This window comes from Phyllostomus discolor, chromosome 8 (assembly GCF_004126475.2).
Source record: "Phyllostomus discolor isolate MPI-MPIP mPhyDis1 chromosome 8, mPhyDis1.pri.v3, whole genome shotgun sequence".
Lineage (NCBI taxonomy): Eukaryota > Metazoa > Chordata > Mammalia > Chiroptera > Phyllostomidae > Phyllostomus > Phyllostomus discolor.
In genome coordinates, this window is record NC_040910.2 from 6,238,393 (window position 1) to 6,261,000 (window position 22,608).

The 22,608-nt window shown below is 52.9% G+C and overlaps 1 protein-coding gene across 6 annotated transcripts in view; it reads left to right on the plus strand.

Moving 5' to 3' along the window:
• The first annotated feature begins 666 nt into the window (after nt 1-666).
• JADE1 (jade family PHD finger 1) overlaps nt 667-22,608 on the plus strand; it is a 54,628-nt gene continuing 32,686 nt past the window's right edge. Inside the window, exons 1-2 of one of the 6 annotated variants that reach the window (XM_036031814.1) lie at nt 667-1,155; nt 17,932-18,009. In XM_036031814.1, the coding sequence (XP_035887707.1) occupies nt 17,958-18,009 (52 nt within the window). In that variant the 5' untranslated portion in view covers nt 667-1,155; nt 17,932-17,957. Of the gene's footprint in view, nt 1,156-1,257; nt 1,374-1,409; nt 1,553-2,497; nt 2,610-2,945; nt 3,060-17,931; nt 18,010-22,608 lie in introns of those variants that run through there. The other 5 variants (XM_036031817.1, XM_036031815.1, XM_036031813.1 and 2 more) reach the window with 5 other exon arrangements.

Genomic DNA, 22,608 nt, shown 5'->3' on the forward strand with positions numbered 1-22,608 from the left:
CCCATCCAATGCCTTTGGGTTCTGTGCTACGTTTTGTAATTAGTGATCAGTGCTTCTGCGTACTGAAGGGGAGTTTCAGTAATCTACTCAAGGTCTTTCCCAGGTCTTCCTTTTTGAAGCTGAGTGTCACACACGCTTTTATTTCTTTGGTGGGGTCCATGAAAGAAATATGTTAACCTTCCCACGAAAAAGCAAGTTTGTATTCTGTGGAAAATCAGTATCGAGTCATTTTTACACACAGATACCCCCCAAATGAGTCTCTGATGACTGATGTGGTATTAGCCTGCAACTCCGGTTTTAGCGTTGGGCTCAGTTCTCATGTTCAGAAGGCATTGTCCAGCTGTGTGATAACTGTGTACCAGAAAGGTGTTGTCAATTTATAAATAATCACTGTCTTCTAATGAATGAGTGCTCATTGGCAATGATCAGTTGATACTAATTTAGATAAAGACGTGTTCCAGCTCCCAAATTGGGTTCTCCTTTTAAAATGTTGTTCTAATTTGCAATTCCCTAAACCTGTTACTACAGAAGAGCTATTTATTTTGACATTCAGTCTGAACGTAAAACCTTTCACCCAAATTATACGCCCTAAGAGCCACACTTTTATTTACACAATTTTAGACTAATTTGAAAGAATCCATGTCTGGGTGCAGTGACGTCATACAAGAGTTGGAACTGGGACAGTTGGAAGGGGATAATGTAAAAGCCCACCTTCCCCCCAGGGAGAAACCTCAAGACTTCCCAGCCTCACAAGGGAGGTGAAGGAAGGGATTCTCAAAGCTGAGCACTACCCGCCCCTGTGGTTGCAGGCGGAGCCGGCAGCGAGGACCGCGAAGAGTTAACGAGGGACCGAGCCCCCTGCGCCGTGGGCTCTGGGCGCGCTCCCTCCGCCCTCCTGTCCCCACCCTCTCGTTTTGGCAGGGGATTAAAGTGCTCCCCCCTGTGGCAGCAGTGACCCAGAAATGAGTTTGATTCACACAGTCGTTCCTCCATAACAAGCCAAACGCCCGGCCGAGAGTGCCTCCCTGCGCGAGTGCCGGGTGTGTGCGCGCCAGCGGACGCAGGGGCCCGCCCGGCTCCCGGCCTGCCCGCCTGCCGCGGCCCGAACTCATGCGGCGCGGAACCCAGCGCCTCGGCCGAACCCCTCCGCAGCAGGTACGCGCGCGGGCCACGGTGGCGGGGGGCGGGGGACGCGCCGCGCGCGTGTGGCCGCGCGTGGGTCCGTGTGCGCGTCCCGATCCGCGGCGGCGGTGGCGGCGGCGGCTGCAGGACGAGCCGAGAGGCTCAGCCATATTTGATGGTTTTGTTGCTTTGCTCGGGAGTTCTCGGGAGTAATTTAATGCCGAAGGTCGCTGCCTAGTGGAAATAATATAGTACGTCATTAATATGGCGCCAAAAGATTGGGTTCTCGATATGTAGCGAGGAGGGAGGGCAGGCAGCCGCCGAGCGCAGCCTTACTATCCCACCAGTAACTTGGCCATTGCTGGGGTGGGGGCCGGAGGAGGAGGAGAGGATGATTTTTGGAGCCTGAGAATTGATTTATGTTGGATCAGTAAGTTTTATTATGATTATTTTTCAATTTTGGGGGGCTGAAGACTTAAGAGCTTTTTCTTCTTTTGGATTTGCGAAAAAACATGTGGTTTTCAGGTGAAACATCAATTAAACGCGATCGGGAGCAGAAGCCGAGTTTAGTTGGCCCAAAGTGCATTAGGCTGCATGAAAGTGGAAAGCATAGTAGCAACTTGGTAGACAGATGGCAATGGCAGAACGCAGGTTCGCATACATATATGGATCCAGAGTGTGTGTGACCGCAGAGGGAGGGGGACGACTATATTTGTCTAAATATAGGTGTGTGTGTATAGGTACATTGTGTAGGGTGGCCGCAGCCCCAGCTCGTGTCACGGTGTCACCACATGTCCAAAATATTCATTGCATCAATTCAAGGGCAATGAACAGGGGGTGGAGGGACAGCTTAGCAATTAGATTTTTTCCAAATTGGGTTTCCAATGATCAGATCTTTTACTTACAGCGAGACTGCCTGTAAAGTGTAAAACCCTTCATCGGTGAAATTAGGAATGAGTTGCATTGCTAGAGCAAAGTACCGATTAACCGTGAACTTAAAACGGATTGCCAATTGCAACCTTTGGCACCATCTGCAAATTGTGGGGGTGGGGTCGCTTGTTCTTCGATGCCTTCAATGAACGTGCTGTGTGTACCCCGGGACTTCAAGTTGCAAAGCCCTTCAGTGCACGTGTCCTGTGCCAGTGAGTGTGTGTTTGTGAGTTGGGGGCTGTTGTTCGGCAGCCAGCAGGCTTTCCGGGTTGTTGGCCCTGGCTTGCAAATGCGGGAAAGAGATGGAATGTGGAATGTTGACCGGGGAACCGAATCCTGTCGGAACGGTCCCATTTGCTGGAGAAATTCGATCCCTTCCACCTCCTTCCCGCTCCCCCCGCCCGCCTGCGGGCAGGAGGCGGGGCCGACGACGCCGCTGCTGCTCAAAGTGGCGGAGCGCAGCGGCGGGAGGCAGGTGCACTGCACCCGCCAGAGGGGGTGCCTCAACTTCCGCGGGCGTTTAAATAGCAGTCTGTCTCCCCTCCCACCGGTAATAGGTGACCTGGCGGCCGCGGGCGGCGGGGGAAGGGGACGGGAGAGACCCGGGAGAGAGGCTCCGCGGCACGTGGGCAGGTGCTGGGTGGCCCCGGGGCCAACTTTTGGAGCCCGCCTCTGGCGTTGGAGGAGAGGCGGCTCCGTATGGAAATGGGGGCGGGCGGCAGCCGTGGCGCTGCTTTCTCGGCCGCGGTCGGAGCGTCACCTAACGGTCCCAGCAACGCTGCGGAGGCCGGGGTGGGGGGCTCTGGAGGCGGGGACGCCCTGCCCGCCGCGCCCGCGCCACCGGAGCCCCGCACAAAGCCCACGCCGCGGGGGCGACCGCCGCACCCCCGCCCGGGGAACGGCCCGCAGCCCGTCGCTGTCCCCGCGCCGATTCCGGCGGGCGGCCGCAGGCGTTTGTTTGTTGGTTCCGCGCCGCCTTCCTCGCCGGATGGCTTCCTGTGACAGAGGTGATCCACAGTTTCCAGAACTGTCTGGGGGCGGGAGCGGGAGCAGGAGCCGAGCCCGCTCGGGGCTGCTCGCCGCCGCTCCCACCTCGCAGGCGTCCCCGCCGAGCGCCCGCCCCAGCCCTGAGGTGCCGCCCGGAGGAACTCGGGGAGGGGGCCGGCGCAGCCGTTTCCAGCGGCGCAAGTGGCTTCTGGACGCGAGGGAGCGTTTGATTTGCCACTGGGGCCGAGCGGATTGGTGCAGCTGGCGGCGGCGGGGCGGGAGCGGCGGCGGCCGCGGCGTGGGGGTGGCCACTTCGAATGGGGGGGCGCGGCGGGCACGCCGCCGCTGCGGAGCGAGCGGTGCTCGGTTGCACCACGAGAAGGTGTCATCACTGCACCCGGGCTAATTCCGGCGAAGGTGCTGGGAGTTACTTTCCCCTCCTCCGCCGCTGTTGTTTCTGTTGCTTCGGGAGGGCGACGGAGAGGGAGGGCGGGAGGAGGGGCGCCGCGGGCCTACGCGCACCCCTCCGGGCGGGCGCAGCACGGGGAGCTCCCGGTGCAGGGCGAGGGCCGAACCTCCACCCTGAGTCGCCCCCAGCCCCACGCGCGGGCTCCCCCCTCCCGCGCCGGCTCCCATTCCCACCCCAGGCCCCGCCGCCCGGCTCTCTTCTCCCGGCTCCCCTCCCGGGCGCATGGGGGCGGCCGCAGTACCGGGGCTCGGTGAAGGCAGCAAGCAGACAAAAAAGCGGGCGATTTAAACGTGCCTTCGAAACCCGTTAGGAATGCGCCGTCACCCGGAGACCGTTTCAAAGCGGCTGTGGCTTTCTAGTAACCGGGAGGCGGGCGCTGCATCACGCCTCGGTGGGGGCCATGGTCTGCCGCCCTCCGTTTGCCCCGGCCAGGAGGGAATTCAAAATTTCTTTCTGTAAACTGATGCCTACAGTTGAATGACTTAAGACAGCTACGTGTTCAGGAAAGTGGCAGAGAATCTGAGGTTTCCATTAATGGGAATGCTTGGGGGCTGCTTTCCCAGAGGTGGTTTTTTTACGAGGTGATCTATTTTTCCTTTTTAGAAAACCCACTGTGAAAGGCTAGCTCTCTAGTTACTTGCAGCTCAAGGCTAATATCTTTCAAAGTTAATGAACTAGTTTGAAGATTCAAAGACAATTATTTCTGTGAAAGCTGATTTGATTTAGGCAGTGATCCACCAAGGGTTAGCGATGACGACAGGAAGTTGCATTTTGACCAAATCACAACTAATCGATGTTCAGTCACTTTTGGTTAAGAAAGGAAGCCTTCAGTGTAACTGTACCTAACACATTCGGTGCAATAACTTGTCTTTGCAGACTGGGCAGCACGTGCTGGGGACATGCCTGGGGCATTCTTGTGGGTGACCCTTTCTGCCAGATAACTGCAACCCAGAATTGTTGCTGCCCTTCTGTCCCAAATGTTTCAGCCTTGTGTCCGCTCATGTTCAACTCAGGCAACTTTCTGATTTGCTTTCTTCCTTAAATGTTTAATGTGTGTATGTGATCTGTCGTTTTCATTTCCACCTGGAGAACACATAACAGTTTTCAGCTCTGCCAGATTCCCCCATGTCTCCATGTTTTCACTAGCCAGAGATAAAGGGTGTTGCCCGCCCTACAAGTTGAACTTGACCTTTCTTCCACCTAGAGATCATACACTGCTTTCTAGCAAGGAAAACTGGGTGTGTTGCCACAGATTATAACTTCGGTAAAGCTGGCTAGTTCATTGAAAAGGATTCCTGTCCCCCACCGTAGTAGTTCCCCTCTGTCACAGACTTTCAGCCTACAAAGGGGTGTTTTGGTTTTATATTAGCTACCAAGGTTGAAAGAGTAGTCATAAAGGGAAAACTGGAAAATTACTAGTGTGCCTGAGAGAACAGAGAGAGAGAGAAACTCTTTGGAGTTGAAGGAAATGTTATATTTGAAAACCACTGTTGCTTGGCCCAGCGGCTTGGGGAGGATTAACTGAAAAAACTGGGGGGACTCGGGGAGAATGAAAGCGGATCTCCATGTGTCTCACCTGTAGCAGGCACTTCATAAATACTGATGTTTGACTTTAAGGAGCCCTTGGTGGCTTAAAGTATTATTACAGAAGTGGTGTTACATGTACCTTGTTGAAGCTTAGGAGATACGGAGAAGCAGATACAATGCATTCCTACCACCCAGAGATCACCGGTGTTTCACTTTCCAGATAATTGTCTATGCGTATGTGTACCTGTTTTAACTGAAATGAAATTATAGTGTACAGTTTTGTAAGGCCCCCCCCCCCCCCCCATCAGCTGGCTTCCTCAGTTTTCATCTCATCTGTCACTGGGATATAGATTTTTTACTCGGTGGGCCCTACATACAACAGCAGCTTTGTCTGAAACACGGTCTAGCTGAGGGTCATTTATTGCATCTGGTTATTTCATAAGTAGATTTTAATCTATAGTCACTCCTTGACAGAGACTCTAACATTGAGGAGGCAAGCCTTTGGAATTGATCAGGATGAGAATTTTTTTTTTTTAAAGTTGGAAATCAAATTGTGACTTGGAAGTCTTAGATTTGGAGACTCTGTTTGAAAAATACTGCTCGAAAGAAATTTGCCAGATGCATTTATCCACAGGCTGGTTGGAAAAAGAATGATCAGTTTCGGGACCAAGGGGCTGGGACAGCGAACATCGATCGAATCACGGAGCACCTCGAATCACGGAGCACCGCGTCTGGCCTGTGTCTCCCGGTTCGCCCCGCCTCCCTGAGCAGGAGGCTGTGAGTGTGACGGTTCTGCTTCCAGACTCGGGTTGGAAGTCAGGAGGGACGCCCTTCCCTCCTTCGGAGTCCGGGGCACCCGTCACACCCTCGCCGTCGGTGGGTCAGTGGTCTGTCCGAACTCGCACTGCAGACCCAGCTGTCGCACAAGACGCGTGAACAGATGTCCTCTGGAGGAAGGTGTGGCGTCTTAGCCGGTGCACCTTGCTTTTTGTTTTGGTTTGATTGGCATTAGAAAGTTTGGCTGGATTGTTCAAACACTGAGTTCTATCAGTGTTAAGCTTTTTTCTGGCCACTCCCTGTCCAACCCCGTAAGCTGGAACATTGGCTCCATATCCAACAATACCTTAAATTTGGGGGGTTAGAAGGGGGTGGCTTTGCCTGGAGCTGTTAGTTTCTTACATGGTACCAGGAGCTTGGTAGGAACTTTAGGAAGGTATTTTAAGTTCAAGTAAGTGTTTTTTGGGGGAAGTTTCAGTGTTTTTTCTCTGTTTTCAAGATACTGCAGCAGCTAAGGTGATCATCATGTATTTAGAATTTGAACAGTTGGGATGTTGATTATTTTAGTGTGTGATATTTCAGAAAGTTGAGACTTGCTCGAAAGTCTGCTGTCCTTGATGAGGTCTTCTTACTACGTACGGCTGGTCTGTGATTGGGAGGGTGTGGACATCGGCCTTCTCCCCACCGGTGGGCCCTGATGGCAGAAGTTCTCCGTGTTCTTGCCCGATCAGAGAGCGCCCCCCACCCAGGGCCCGCGTTCCTGCCCAATCAGAGAGCGCCCCCCCTCCCCAGGGCCTTTGCCCCTCCCTATGGGAGTGGCTTCGTGCCTTTAAGTTTAGCTTGAGCCCCTCTATCTTGGAGCCAGGGTCATCAATCCTGTCTCTGGCGGTGGTGTGGTGGTCTAGTCCAGACCTTGACTGATTACTGACGGTGTCTCGACTCACCTGAAAGCAGCGCGGGTGCAGATTGCTGGACGTGGAAAGCTGGGGCCTCTGTCTGGGGCAGGGACCTCGTGTTTCCATTCGGAGTCCTCTGTGAACGCCAGACCAGTGGTCGGCGGTGTGCACTTAGCAGAGGTCCGCAGACCAGACCTCGGGCTGCGCCCCCAGCCAGGCCGGCCAGCCAGCACCAACCGGTTGATTTTGGCTCTTCAGGTAGAGTCGAGAAGTGATACGGGGATTGAGGACAGTTAAAGTAAGTTCATATATATATATATATATATATATACTCACTACTTTTTTTTGAAGTTTTTTTTTTTTTAACATTTTATTTATTTTAGAGAGAGAAACATCAATGTGTGGTTGTTGGGGGCTGTGGCCTGCATGCAATCCAGGCATGTGCCCTGACTGGGAATCGAACCTGCAATGCTTTGGTTTGCAGCCCGCACTGAATCCACTGAGCTACACCAGCCAAGGCTTTCATTTTTAAAACCTGAGGTTCTGTTGGGCGTATTTGTTGAAGTAATTAAAGCGCAGTTTTCTCTGGTTTTGAAAGCTCTCCCAATTTGCCTATAATACAGTCTTAATGTTGACCATCTAATGTCTGTGCAGGAGATTATATTAGTTTGAAAGTTCGTGAGAAAGCTTTCCGAGAAGCTTTCCAAATGGCGTACGTTAAGGGGCGAGTTCGGTGGTGAGGGTCCAAACTGAAGGGTACAATGAGCAGCGCCTGCTCACTTTACTCCTTGCTCCTCCAGGGCAGGGAGCGGGGCCGGAGCTGGCGGGTCAGCAAGTGGCTGGAGTCGGAGCTGCGCGGCTTGCTTTTGTTTAGCTTCAGAGTACACAGAATATGATCTGAAACGTTTCTCGATAACGCGTGGTCATCTTCACACACATCAGTTATTTCCGCATTGAAATGTAATGACGCACTCCAGAAGTGTGGGCTGAGCACTGGTGGCTTGTAACTTTTCTAGCAGTCGGACTTTTAAACCCGGAGGCTCTCTTCCCCCAGCCTGGCCGAGTGGCGCTGAAATCTGCGGGTCATTTCAGGGGCTCACGCGATACTTCTAAGTGCTTCTTTGGATTCCAGTTTGGTGTTGTTTAAAATGTTGGTGACTTTTTAAAAATGATTTCTCTCTGATCGCTTTATATCACCATTAACCACAAATTGTAGTTAAAATGCCTGTCTAGAACAGTCATTTTTCTGCTTATTGGTTATTGGCTTGAAAAATCAGATAAGAAGCTTGTTAGAAGTTTTTATAACTTGGTGTGCACTGGCCCAAAGGAGGAGCCTCAGGCGTTTTCCTTTGAGAAAAAGTCTCAGTTTTCGAGACATGGCCTTTATTTATTTAAGTTGCCTGCCCCCTCCCCTCTCCTCTTCATTTCCCCTGGTAATTTCTGCCTGCTGCAGTCAGGGACTTCTAAGGACAGAGTGTGTTCTGTTTGTAACTTTGTGAGCATCACGATATTTGTCAGCGGCCCGGGCCCTTGTCATTGGTTCACATACCATTAAACACACGTAACGCTGATTTATAAACATCGTACTGCCAGTCTGTCGATTTATAACAGGAGTCAGCAAACTATTTTTGTAAAGGGCCAGTAAGTGTCCATATTTTAGGCGTTGCCGGCCTCATGGTCTCTGTTGCCATTGTAAGTACGAAGGCCATCAGAGGGCCAGAGGTAAAGAAATAAACATGGCTGTGTTCCAATAAAACTTTACTTAGTCATTGAAATTTGAGTTCTGTGTCGTGAAATATGCTTTTGACTCCCCCAGCCCGCCCCAAATGTTTCAGCACGAGAAAACTATTCTTGGCTCAGGGGCAGGCCCTCTCTCTGGTTTATAGGGGGACACGGCACACAGCCTGACCTGGGCACCAGATTGCTCCTGTCGCGGCTCAGCTTCCTCTGTTAGGAGCCCGAGATCGGGGCTGAAGCCAGGCGTCGGTTCGATGCGTGTCGGGGGAGTCAGCTAGTCTGTGAGGACTGTGGCTCTTCGTACTTCGGCTCCAAGATCCCCTTTGAGGAGAAGGGCGTGTAACACGGGGAAGAAAGAAAGCACACCCAGGTGGTCACAGCTACCCAGGTGGTCACTGCCTCCCCGGGGGCCAGGCCGAGGAGCCCTGTGCCAGGGGACGTGCTGTGTAACCAGGTTCCCTACAGGGGGAGACGGCCTCTCTCCAAGCAGGGTGTGTGTCACACGCATCAGAGAAGTTAGTGCCTGCTGCTCCGGGACTCACCTGTGACAGTGTTCAGGGGCGTCTCGCACACGCACACATGCTCCTCCAGCCACACCTTGGGGGGCTCTGCAGGCAGCGTGGCATTTGCAACCGTCTTCACTGTCAGCTTGCCAGGAAACTCGTTCCATTTCCAAGTCAACCCACTGGTGCTCCCTGATTACATTTTAGTTCTCTGCTCCCTGATAACGTAACAGGGCATGGCTCGTGTCCTGTAGGTAGCTTCCTAATACACCCCAGCAGGCATCCAGGAGGGCGACCCCCGCCCCCCCTTGGGAGCTGGCCTTGCAGTCGGGGATTGGCTCTGCCCTAGACCTGCCTGTGCGCCTCACTGCTGCTTCCCCTCCCCAGAACTCACGGGTGTGACTTGAGAATTCGGAAAGGGAAGTTAAATTATCTCTGAAATGATCTTTATCGCTGCAATTAGGACTTCTGGGGCTTCTTTGGAGGAGTTTCCCTGTAGATAACAATCCTCGTTCGGCGTCCCGCCCAGAGGCGGTTTCCCCGCCGGTGCTGCCTTGCCCGCAACAGCAAGACTGGTGCCTCGTGGTGGTGAAGTGTTTCTTTGTGTACAGAGCTCAGGTGGTGTGGAAATGCAGTGTTTGTGCAGTGTGCCATCTAGGTCTCCCCATACGTACATTGGGAGTCTCATTTTTGTTTTTAAGTACCCTACGTGTTTTTGGTGACTTAACATTGTTAGTGGTAACGGATAGTCTCTGACCACCGGCTGTAATCAAGGAACAGTTCCTCAAAGCAGCTGCTCTTCAGGCTGCGTGCAGTGCGGTTGTCACTGGCTGGTCGGGTCTGGTTCCTGCAGAAGTTGCTTCGTATATCCCGTAGAAGACGCACATCTGGTTTGCGCATTTAGAAATCGTTTAAAATTCCCCTGTAGACACTTTGCATTTATTTATTGACTTATCCTTCCACGGGTGGAGTAGGGTTGTGGACGCCTTCCCCATCCTTACCCTGAACATGATTCATTCAGAAACCACTTCCTTTTAACACGTAGTTTTTTTTTTTTTTAAGTGTTGTTTTTTTCAATGAACTTTTTGTTTGCAGGCGTGTGTGTGTGTGTGTGTGTGTGTGTGTGTGACAGAAATTAGAACTGGATTCAGAGACCGCCCCCAATGCAGAGTGGAACACAAACTTCTGATTCTCGTGAAATGCTTTAGAAAGACTTCATTTTCATATATTCTGAAGAGACTGGTCTCACCGTACTTTTCCCTAGTAAGGGGTCCAAAAAGTGTGCAGAGAGGCGCAGGGCTCGCTACCGTGGGTTCTGACGGAGTGGGAGCACTGTGCGTTGAGGATTCTGAAGTGCCTGGGAGAGTGGAAAGGGGACCTCATGGGTGGAGGGAATTGTGTGTTTGGTGCTGGAATATAGCTTTTTTAATTTTTATTTTTTCCCCCCAAAATAAGTACAACCATTTTTATAATTGGGTTTTTGCGTGGTGCTATTGGTTAATGAAATTGTAGGTGTCGGGGTACAAATGTTCTGACACATTATCCATGTGTTCTGTTGTATGTTCACCACCCCAGGTCACGTCTCCTTCCGTCCCCGGAGTAGTACCGCTCTTGAAATGGATGAGAAGTTGACTGTTTATAAACGTAGTTTATACCCTAGTTTTCCTGTCTGGGTTAGCTTTTCTATTCTTATTGCATGCATTTTTAGTGACTTGCTACTAGTTATTCTTAGGTTTTGAAGAATTTTGCTTTGGAACTAATAACGAATGGGAGAGAATAGCATTTTGCAGCATTATCCCATTACCGCTTCAGTTTTTTTTTCCTCCTGCACTGCTCCGCCAGGCATTCGGTGAAGCAAGACGCGCCTTTGAATACCCATCTCGAGGGAGGTGGAGCACCCACTTTCTCCACGGCTGCCCTTGTAGTCTGGTGCTCCGCACGGGGCCCAGAAATTGTGCCCCCAGGGTCCTCCGCAAGGTGAGGAGCAGGGAAGAAGGGTTTTGGATTTTAAATCTTTACCATAGTAAGTGTACTGTCCGGGATCATGATGACAAATGAAACTTTTATGAAGGTCTTAAAGAGAAGTAAGCGTTCCCCACCTGTCCCATCTGGAACACTTGGGTCGTATTTCTCAGAGATTGGACACTATTAGGCTTTATGATCTTCCAGTAATTTTTCATGATGACGCAAGCAGTTGGAATATGTACTCTCTGCCCTCCTCCCTTTTATGTATGAATGGGCCTATGTTATATCTCAGGGCTTTTTTTCCCCCTGTGATTTGCCTGTTTTTTTCCCTATCTAAGGCATCTTTCCATATCTGAGCGTATCGACCAAACAGGATGGAAGGCTGAGAAGCTGAGAGGGTAGCCGAAACTAGGGGCAGAAGCTCCAGGTTGAAGGACGGCCATCGGTCACCGTGACTGCCTTTACTGTCTGGCTGTGAAGTCCTGTGCTTCCCTGTGAGGGGGAGCTAACAAAATAGAATTCCAAATACAAGCGGTCGAAATGTCGTGGCCACTTCTCAGTGGCCAGCCACCTCTCTCAGTTGCTGGGTCTGCTTGGGTCGGCAACTACAGAGACCTGGGAGAGGTCTGAGAGATTGTTTGAGGGCCCATGAGCAGGGATTGGATTATGGATAATAAATTGGCAATCATTTGCTGCTTGTGATTCATTGAAAACCACTCACATTTATGAATCCCTTAAAATCTTGAAAAACGCTCCCATTGACTTCTAAAGTCTGACTTTAAAAATAATATATGAAGAATTTACAGGGAACTAATGTGTTACAGTGCTTGGCGTTGTCAGTAATGGTCACAGGAGTAAAACTGTAGTTACGATTTTCCTGGTCAGTTTGTACAATCTTTTTCTTTTTTCAAAGAGGCGATTATTTATTGCTAGTATAAACTATTGTCAGCTGAATATTTTTAAGTGTGACGCCTTTGCAAAGACAGTATCGCTTGCGCAGCATTTTCTTGAAAGAAATTTTGATGTAGGACAGTACAAAGGACATGTTTTTGAAAGTTCCATTTTTTAGGGGGTTTGAAATATTCAGGCAAGGTTAAACCTTTAACACTTAAGATCTAAGCAGTTTGTCGGTTAAATCAAATGTGTGACCCTTTTCTGAGCAGATACAACCTTTGGGTTAAAGTGAGAAATCGGGGTTTGAATTATAGTCACGTTAGTGTTTTCAGACTGTCTGGGAGCATGTGAATTAATGTGGCCCATTTGGAAGCTTCCTATCTGGGGTAATTAGTGTTTGCTTTAAACACTGAGGGAAGGCGCTGGCTGGGTAACTCCGTTGGTTAGGACATCGACCCCATGCGCCAAGGTTGTGGGTTCAATCCCTGGTCAGGGAACATAAAAGAACCAACCAATGAATGCACAAATGAGGGGAACAACAAATTGATGGTGTGTTTCTTTTTCTTTTATCTTCTTCTTCGTGTGTGTGTGTGTGTGTGTGTGTGTGTGTGTGTCTCATTTAAAAACCAAAACAAAACAACAAAAAAAGCCCTGGGTTGAGAAACCAGCTGGATTTCCTTCACACTCAGGGCCAGGAAATTCCTACTGTGAAGGATGGGTCATCATATTTGGGTACTTTGCAGCATTGGGCAGTGTGTATCCTGTAGGGGACAAGATGGTGACCTTAACGAGAAAATGTAAATCTCTTTTTATTGGGGTGTGTAGACTATGATCAATAACTTAGGAATTGATTTTCATAGTCTTTAAAAAATAGTACTCATTGTGTGAACTTAGCAAGCAAACAGAAAGAAGTTCATTACAAAACACTTTTTATATAAGGAAGGACCCCTCTCAGTGCCTGAAAATGCATTCTTTAACATTTTTAAATACACCATACCGGTGGCCAAAAAGTTTGTTTTTTTTTTCCCCACGTGATGGCTGTAGTAGTGCTTAGTTGTCTTTCTTGAAACAATTTTGTTAGATTGTATTGTGACAGCTGCCATATCCGTGTGCATTAAAAAAAAAATAACTGATCATTTGTGCAGCTATTTTAACAGTGAAGATGGAAGAAAATATGCAACATTTTCAGAGCATTAACGCTTTATCACTTCAAGAAAGGTTGAAACCCAACTGAAATGTAAAGAAAGATTTGTGCAGTGTATGGAGAAAGTGCTATGACTGGGGGAACATGTCAAAAGTGGTTTGCGAAGTTTCTTGGTACTATTGACATTTTGTCCAGCTGATTCTTTGCTGTGGGGCCGTCTTAGGCATTGGAAGATGTTTAGCAGCAGCCCTGGCCTCTACCCACTAGAAGCCAATAGCGGGAGATAGCCGACATACTCAGAATATCCAAATCAATAAAGTTATTGGTAAAAATGAAAAAATGTGTTTTATGGAATAAAACCAAACTTTTTTTTTTTTTTTGCCAACCCACTGCATTTAAGTATCCGATTAACTTTCACAAAGAATGGAAGGACACCGATACATTTAAAAACTAATGGAAGTAACTCCAGTGAAAGGTCAATTAGGTATTAAAGCGAACACCTCACATTCTGCGAAGCCAAGGGAGTGCTGGATACAGCTTCTGTGCGGGAACTCCGTCGCTCACCCACAGGGCATTTGAATGCCTAGCACTGGGTTCGGGGGGACGCAGAGAAGTGGTGTGTGAAGGCCTGCAATTGAGAGCCTCCTGGAACTTGAGAATTAAACAAGAAGGGAAACATAGTGGATAAAAGGGATATTTCGAGGAAGAAACCAGCCTCTCTCTGTGCAGGAGCCACGAGCTAATTAAAATCACTCGAGCACAATTCTGTGACAGCTGTCGGTTTCGTGGCCTGATGAATGGCCCTCGTTCTGCCGCAGGGAGTGATTCCAGTAACTGGACAGTGTGCGTGCCGCGGGCGGGGCCCTCTTTCCCGGGAATAGCTGTTGGAGAGACATCCTCGAGTTCTTAATCATCTCGAGCTCTTGTGAAGGCCCTTCTCTCTCCCTGTCCCTGAGGTCATTTCTCATTCTTCCTCACTTAGCATCGCATACCAGGCATGCCTCCTTGGCCCACACCCCCCGGGCCACCTTGGACTTGCTTGCTTCCGGATTCCAGACCCACCTTGGGGACGGGTTCCTCCAGCTCCAGGCCGCCCCTGCCTCGGGGCGTGCTGGGTTCCCCGCCGGCTTTGGGCCGAGGAAACTGAAATGTCAAGGTTTTCGAGGACTTGGCCACATCATGCACACATTCCCTGGCCCATCGTAGTCCCTGAATGCTAATCCGGTGACCTTTACAGCGGCGGCCGCACGGAAGTCGCTGGTCTAGGTGTTTGCTTGCTGCATCTCCCTGCGGATTCCCCGTGTCTTCTCCAGGTCTCTGGCGTCCAGCTCCACACAAGTTTAACTGGGTTTATGTGCTGCCGGTGCACTACCTTGAACTGTCTGAGAAGAGGCTGAGGCAGAGTTATCTGTAGGAGACAGAAAGGGATCTTGTGGGGAGGGCCCCGCTTCCCGAGGAGGTGTGCTCTGGGCTGCTCCCTGTTCTCCTCCTGTCCACCGCAGGCAGGTGAGGATGATGGGAGAGGAGCCACGTTAGCAGGGGCTGAGAACAGGGCGAGGAGGTGTCTCAAGGGCAGAGGCCCGGCCCGGCCCAGGTGAGCGGGTCTTGTTGGGAGAGAGGCTTGGGCAGAGCGGGAGGGCCAGGTGGCAGGAAACTGTCCTGGCTGGACCCTTTGGCATTGGGCAGCATGGAGGGAGATTGGTTTAGGGAGTAGCTCGATGAGGTTGCCTCCTAGGCAGGATTAAGTTGTAGTGATTGGAAAGGCCAGGAAATCGTACATGGGGAGGAGGGAAGGGTGGTTGCTGACGAACCTGGGGAGCCGCGGGGGACGGGAGGGGCCCTGCGTTGTGAATGGACAGCATTGGCAACTGGACACAAGGAAGAAGGGGAGTGTGTTTGTCAGTGAAGAAAGGAGCAAAGAGGTTCTGCGTGCGAAGGCTGCTCTGAGTAACAGGCTCAGTTACGTAGGTTGTCAGATATTATAGTGCTTTGCCCAAAATGCTGTGCCTTCTCTTCAGGCTGCCTCGCCTTTGTTCTTCTGGACTCTGCGCAGAATCCTTCACGCAGGGCCTCGTCGGGGGGTGGACCCCTGTCAGGCACAGCCACACTGAGTTCCTGTGGACCTGGCTGTGTCCTCAACCAGACCAGGAGCTGCAAGGAACGGGTCAGGGACAGTCACTTACGTCTGGCACCTCCTTGTGGATTAGGTGGTCACGTGTTTGTCTGTGGGGTCCACCACCTTGCTGCTGCCTCCTCCTGAGGGTGGAGAGCAGCCCTTTGAACCCGTCATCACGGATGCCACTGCCACCTGGACAGCCATCAGCTGTCACCCGAGCACCGGCCAGCCAGCGAGTGACTCGGAGAGCCCTCTGCTCTCTCGCTCCGGCTTTTGCGGCACAGATGTTCGCAGCTTTCGGCCCCCGTGTTGTGCTTCCCAAAGGCGGTAACATGTGCTTTGGTTTCTCGATAGAGCGAGTGACCCCAGGTGAGAGAGCAGCCTCGGACGGAGGTGTAAGTCCATCAGAGCCGTGGGGGGGGGAGGTGGCGCCAAGTGCTCACCCCGCCACCGTGCCGGGTCCCCCCGGAGACGAGCAGGACAGCGTCGTCCCCCCAGCTCTTCCCGGGTGGATAGGAACGAGCTTCACTAGGGGGGGAACACTGGTTTTTGCTCTCCTTGCACAGTTTTGCTTGAGAGTGTTGCTGTGTGTTGAGGAGAAGCACCGCTCCATTTTGGCTGGTGCCTGTGTCTTTTCTTTGCTGAGTGACTGTTAGGAGATGCTTTCTCTGGGAGTCGTATTTGAGAGCTAGGAGCAAGGCATTTTGATGCAGAAACATTCCTCGTGTTCCAGGCACCCCTCTCTGGGTAAATTTAAGTTGTGGGAATTGGTGAGGATGTGTAATCAGTGGCTGTTCTCCTGTTTGCAGATGGGGGTGGGGTGGGGTGGGGGGGTAGTTGGTGGGCTTCTCAGCCTCTCGCCTCCCCAGCTGTGTCCTCTGGCACCGCAGTGTTACTTTGGAGGAACTCCTCTTTTGGCCGCACTTGGGTGTGTGCGTTTGCTTTTTTTAACTCACTTGTAGCGCAGGCTCCGGGAGCTGCAGCCCCTGGGACAAGTGCTCCTGCTGCTCCCTCTGCCCCTCACACACACAGCCTCCTGGGAGGTCCCTGGAGGAGAGTCCCTGTGAGCAGCGGGTGCACACGTGACAGGTGACAGGGCTGGGCAGAGCATTTCACGTGGGGAGCTGGCCGTTCCGCCCACGGGGAGCCTGCCCGTGGCTGGGGGGTGCTCTGCAGAAGGGGTGTTGCCAGCTGGGTTAGCACTGAGACCCGCCCCCGGGGTGGAGCCCTTGCCCACCCACGGCTCAGGACCCGGATCAGGACTTGTGTTCTGACTCGGTAAATTCTTGTAGCCTTTTTTTTTTTTTTTTGAAGAATCGATTGGGAAACAGTCACAAATCTTAACTGGGTGCGTGTCTCAGGAAGAAAACGTAGAATACTGGAAGTAGAGATTGGGGGCCTGGATATTTGAGCGAATCACATAGGTCTGCTTTGCAGGTGGGAACAGATTGTTGTTGTATGGTGCGTTTTTCTCCTTGTTCTACAGGTCCATTGATCTCAATTTTATTATTTTGATTTTGATTTTAGAGGTGAAGGGAGGGGGAGAGAGAGAGAGAGAGACATGTATCGCTTGCCTCTCCTATGATCCCCAGCCTGCAGCCCAGGCATGTGCCCTGATGGGGAATTGAACTGTGACCTTTCAGTTTGAAGGGCGACACCCAGACAACAGAGCCACACCCACCAGGGCTTTCCAAGGCCGTGCAGTGTGGAGCTTTGGGTTCTTAGCTCGTCTGTTGTTCCTGCACCGCGGCTCTCCACCCGTCTGGTGTCCACGCTCTTGCACACGCCGCATTCTGATGCCCTGGTTCCCGGTGGTGGGGGTTGGAGCGCCCTCTTCCGAGGGGGCTGGGTGGGTCCTTTTGAGTAGAAAAAGCCCTCCTCCCTTACTTGGAATCATTGATCTGCAGTAAGATCAGGACCCTGAAGGTACATGAAAGGTGATCAATAATGGAAGTTTGGAAAAGCTTTTTTTGGATTTGTTCGGAGAGCTGCCCTGAGCGAAGAAGGTTCCTGTGAGTCTTACTTTCTAAGTTCACTGACTGGCCATGCAGCCTCCATCCACTGCCCTCTTTCCTTCCAAAATGCAGCCTTTCTCTTACTGGGTGGCTGGAAGCCTGTCGCCACCCGCTGCCTCGCAGGAGTTGGCAAGGCGCGCTGGGTATCCGGACCGCTGATTTCTTGATTTTGGTGTTAGGTTGGACTCCCGGGAGGAGCTGGGGTGAAGTGTAGGGCACTTGGATTTGGACTAGAGGCTCCCCGCCCACTATGTGACCCCTCACTTGCATCAGTTTCCTGATGAGTAAGGGGGAGGGGCGAGCATCAGCATCCTGCCCTGCCTGGCCCTCTCTTGTCCCGGCTGTGAATTGCCCAGGGTCAGAGATGGCCACAGGAGGCCTTTGAGGCCCTGCCACCCCATTGGTCTCATTCGTAGAATCTAGGTTATTTGGCTTTTAGGATTGTTTCAGTAAATTTGCCCGAGAAGCAAAATCATGCCCAGTGCAGTGTAAATATTCACGCATTCAGGCCCCCCCCCACCCATAAAATAGCCTGTCTGTAGAGGAAGTGCTATGTCCTGTGTGCTTCGTGGCCGTGGTGTTTCCTGGTGATGGCACAGGAGTGAGAGAGGCACCTTGCACCTCGGGGAGACCTACTGGTTCTCTGCCCCTCCCCCCCAGCTTGTGATCCTGTTCGGTTAATGATTGCACCTAATTGTGTGTCTCTGGGCTTCTCACTGTTTACCGTGCAGTGCTACTTAAGGCCGATTGTTTGCTTTTGTGTGTGTGAATCCTGGGCTGCCACCTGAAGCTCCACTTGATGGCTGTGCATTAGCATCGTGGGTTAAGTGCTGTCTCATTGCCTTGCAGACTGCCTGCTGTTTTCCGGGGAGATCATGAAACGAGGTCGCCTTCCCAGCAGCAGCGAGGACTCGGATGACAATGGCAGTAAGTCCTGCTTTGTTGTTCTTGGAGACGGCCAGGGTTCGGGTCAGGGTGGAAACATGGTTTTTTAATGGGATGCTTTAAATAGCTGAGGCCCACCGCCCCTCAGGCAGGTCGCCGAGTGTTGAGGCCTGCGGGAGCGTGTCTGACTGAGCGTGATACTGCAGGCCTGCCACCCAGCCTCCCCTCGCAGGCCGACCGCACTCGGCCCTTCCTTGGGCTCCCTGGGTGTCCCCCCGGAGATGAATGACCCAGTTCCGAGAGCCATGCCGTATCTGTTTATCCTAAGCATTACCTATGGCATTTCGCAGTTGCTCTCCGTGAGAAGGGAACCTAATTGAAGCCAGTTAACTATTAACCAGGGCAGCCCGGTACCTACAGAAGGAGGTGGAGGGCTGCCCAGCGTGGTGCGGAAACGCCGAGTCTGGGTTTGGGGTGGGTGGCAGGTCGCCACTCCTTGTTGGTCCCACCGTGCCTGTGGCTGATGCGGCAGCGGCGGCTGGCAGCGCAGCTCTCGCGTCCTCGTGTTTGCACCGTGTGGGCGAGAGGCAGAAGTGAGCTGGCTTCCAGGCAGTCAGAGTAAATGTCACGCAGCGTCTGTGTGTTGAGAAGCCAGCGGGCTCCTCGGAGAGCCCCCTCCGAGGAGGGAAATTTTGCACCCAGCACAGTGCCTGAGTGCCAGTTAGCCGGTGTTTTCCACGACAGAGCCGACTCGAGAGACCTAGAAAGAGGGCCTGCTTTGCTGTGCGGTGGCAGAGGTATCGGGCTGCTTTCGAGGAACTCCGTGTTAGGTGTAGACAGAACCTCCAGCTCCTCGCGGGTCTCAGGGCAGCCGGAGAGCCGTCTTTGACTGATGCCCCGTGCGGGCGGGCGGGTGGGTGGGTGTGAGCGCAGGGTCACAGGTGCAGAGCCCGGCGAGCCCCGGGCGGAGACGAGCGTTGGACAGGCCCTGAAGGATGGAATAGCTTTTAGGCGCACAAGGTTGTTTGTTTCCTCATCTCCAAGTTTTGAGATGATTCTAAGCTGCAAACTAGAAAGCAAGGCTTTGCCGCCATGGGCTGCGCAGGGACAACCACGGAGTCCTGGGCAGCAGGGGACCGGAAGGGGAGGAGACCGGAAGCAGGATGGGGACCGGAAGGGGAGGGGACCAGAAGCGGGGTGGGGACCGGAAGCGGGAGAGCCGCTCTAGCGCCGCGCTGTAGCCCACGTACCAGCAGTGGGTAGTAAGACCCGGAGGCTGTGGGTGGGTGTGTCGGTGTATGCCGTGATGAGTAAGGTGAGCTGGAGCCGAATCCGGGAGCGGCTGATGGGCTGGGACTTCTGGGTCGGATGGTGCGGGGTGCTGCCATGTGGCACAGGCAGGCGAGAGTGGGGGAGGGGAGGGGAGGAGAAGAGGGGCGCAGGAGTGGGGGCTCAGGGAGGGATTTTCCTTTATTTCGGGGAGACCATGGAGGGTCTGCGCCCGGGCACAGGCGTTGAACCCCCTGTCTCGGCCTTCCCCACGCCTTCTGAGCTTCTTATTAGCACTTGGCGTTTCTGGGCCCTCCCTGCCTGCTCACTCTAATAGTCGCTTGGGCTTTCCACTCCTTGAGGCAAAAACGTGTTTTCCTGCCCGTTCGGTGCCTCTAAGTGTTCTCAGGACTTACAAGGACTCGGCAGTCGCCTGCTGTTGAGCACGCGGTCTCGTCCCACAGCAGTTAGAAACACTCTTGCCTTTGGGCACGGCATTGATCAGAGTCACCTCCGCGTACTGATGGTGCCGGATGAGAGGCCGGGAGCCCTGTGCAGTGTTTGCCGACGCTGGGCAGCGGGCTCGAGCTCACTGTCCGTGGTTCTTCTCCCCGCGAGAGCCGGGCTAGCGAAGGTGCTCCTGGAATGTTCTTCCAGGCTTGGAGCCCTAAGCTGCCCAACGGGATGGAAATGTTGTCATCTAGTGTAACCGAGGAACTGAATTTTTAATTTTAAGTTTAAATTTAAAAAGCCACAGGTGGCCAGTGATGACCACATTGGATAGTGTGGTTCTGGACTGGGGCCCGCCTGATCCTTCTCAGTGCCCGGAGGCCCTGTGTGGGTCAGCTGAGCTGTCATAACAAGTGCCACACACTGGGGCTTAGACAATAGACACTTCTGTTCTCGCAGCTCCGGAGGCTCCAAGTTCAAGGTCAAGGCAGCCACAGGTTTGCTTTCTGCTTGAGGCCTCCTTGGCTTGCAGATTGGCTGCCTGCTTGCTGTGTCCTTTCGAGGTCTTCTGTGCACGGGCACCCCTGTGTCTGCGGGCCCCAATGTTCCCCTTCTGAGGACACCTGTGACCTTGGATCAGGGTCCCCATAAGACCTTATTTAACATAATCACCCTTTGAAGGCCCTGCCTCCTGATAACTCACATTTTGAGGCACCGGGGGTCTGTCTGGCTTCAACATAGGCATTTTGGGGGACACAATTCAGCCCTTAACAGCCGTATTAGGCCAAATGCTTCATCTAAATCTCACCCCCCCCCCAACTCTGGTTAAAAATGAAGGAGGAAAAGAGCGCCTGAAGTTTCCACTAACAGCGTGCCCATCAGAAGTCACCTTTATGGTGATGGGCCATTGCCTTCCTCCTCCTAACACACTCACATCTGTGTGTGGGGTGGAGGGTTCAAGCCAGTGTTTAGAGGGCCCGGGGTGGGTAACCAGAGTGCTGGGTTCTCCCTGGGCCTAGCTAGACATGGCCCCTGGTTGCAGGGGATGGTGGGCAGCCTGTCCTTGGTTCGCTGTAAAGCATGAACTGATACTTTGGCCGTCCAGCCCAGTGTCGGGCAATGATGGGGGATGGGGACCATGGTGAGGACCTTGCCGGACCTGGCCTCCTGAGCGTGCGCGCCCCCCCCCCCCCCCCCCCCCCCCCCCCGTGGAACATGCCCCTCCCCACCTTCCCTGCGGGCAGCTGCTTCGTGCCCTTTTGCATTGCAGGCCTGTTTTGGTGGAGCCCCCGGGGGGTCTGCAGGGTGCCTTCTGTCCCCTGCAGTCAGCCCCAGAACTGAGCCCGCTCTCAGCCGGTCTGGGCACTTGGAAAGCCCTGCTGGCAAGAAGGGCTGGGTCTGCAGTGGCCGCTCCCCGGCTTCTCCAGCCGGAGCCCTGACAGAATGTTGGCAGCAGCTCCCAGCCCGGGGCAGAGCCGTGTCCAAGAGCAGGAGGGAGCTGCCGACGTCAGCATGGGGCAGCGGCGGCCACGCCTCACTGGCTGGCTCCGGGGCTGGAGCCCTCTGCCTTGCTTTCTGGCCGGGTCCAGGAACACCAGCGTGGCATTTTCAGTGGGGGGCAGTCAGTAGGGTGCTTCTATGCCAGGGCGAGCCTCCACCGGCCACCGTGTGGCTGCCAAAGCCTCTCTCCCGGTGCCCTGGGGACAGGCCCTGCACTTGACGGCATAGCGTTGGAGTGTCTGTGGGCTGCAGCGGTAACTGCTGGGCTCCTGGGACCAGGGCCCCGCCAGTCTCCACGCTCCACCATCGTGCTTGGCCGTGGACCAGGAAGTGGGCCCTTGCTTCCTGCCCAGGAGCCTCCGTCCTCGGGGATTTCTGCAAGATGTGCACGTGGTGTCCACCAGCTACTTTCAGCATTTCCAAAACCTGAAGGAGAGTTTACATTATCTTTAATAAAGCTGCAGAGGCTAATTAAGACATCGAGTGTTCTTGCTTTTGGCAGGAATTACATATTATTCGTTAACTCAGGCCAATTAACGGCTCTGATCAGCATCCTTATTTTTTTCTATAAAAGTATGACAAATTAAATAATAGTATGGAACGAATACTGTTCGTTTGGCAACTTTATTTTAAACATGTGGAGGCTTCAACTAGGAGAAGGGAAGCAAATGGAAGTGGTGTTTTGGTTTTTGGTTACACAGTCTGCCTCTCGGAGACGCACAGAGAGGAGTGTGCTGACACTTCAGAGCTTTTCCTAAAGTTGGGGAGCAAGGTTTCCATTTCCTGCTGAAGGTGCTCTGTTTCCGGGCTGTGTTGACCTCCCTGTGGGCAGCCGGGTGTGGCTGGGGGTCTGGAAGCAGGTGTGGCTTCCCTGGTCTCCAGTGTCCTCTCACCCGGGCTGGCCCCGACACACGTCCGTCTAACCCAGAACTGCAGCCGCGCTCGGCTCCACCTCCTGTTGTCACGAACAGGCAGCAGTGAGAGCCGAGTCGGAGCCGAACCCTCTCATTCTGCACCTGGTACTGCAGGTCGGGCTGGCAAACAGGAAGTTCTGTGGGGACTGTTCTCCGGGCTCTCTCCAGCTCATGGGCAGTGGAGAGACCATCCTTTTTAGTGGGTGAATCGTACTTTCTGCCTCGGACCCCCTGTATGTCTCCTTGCATGTAGTGGTTTCTCTTGCGTTCGTCGACAACTTGTGTTCGTTGTCTTGTTTGGCCAGCTGTGCTTGGCTACCTCCGTGCATGTCTTTTCGGTGGTTTCTCTTTTGCATAAAAGTCAACTCGGCCTGAGTTCTGTTTCCGTTTGACCACCTTTAGTTTCTCCTTTTCCACTTGAGTTGCATTTGGTAACACGTGAATGGGTTGCGTAGGAAGTCTCGAAAGGAGGGAATTTCAGGGCTTGAATGCTGCAGAATGTGCACAG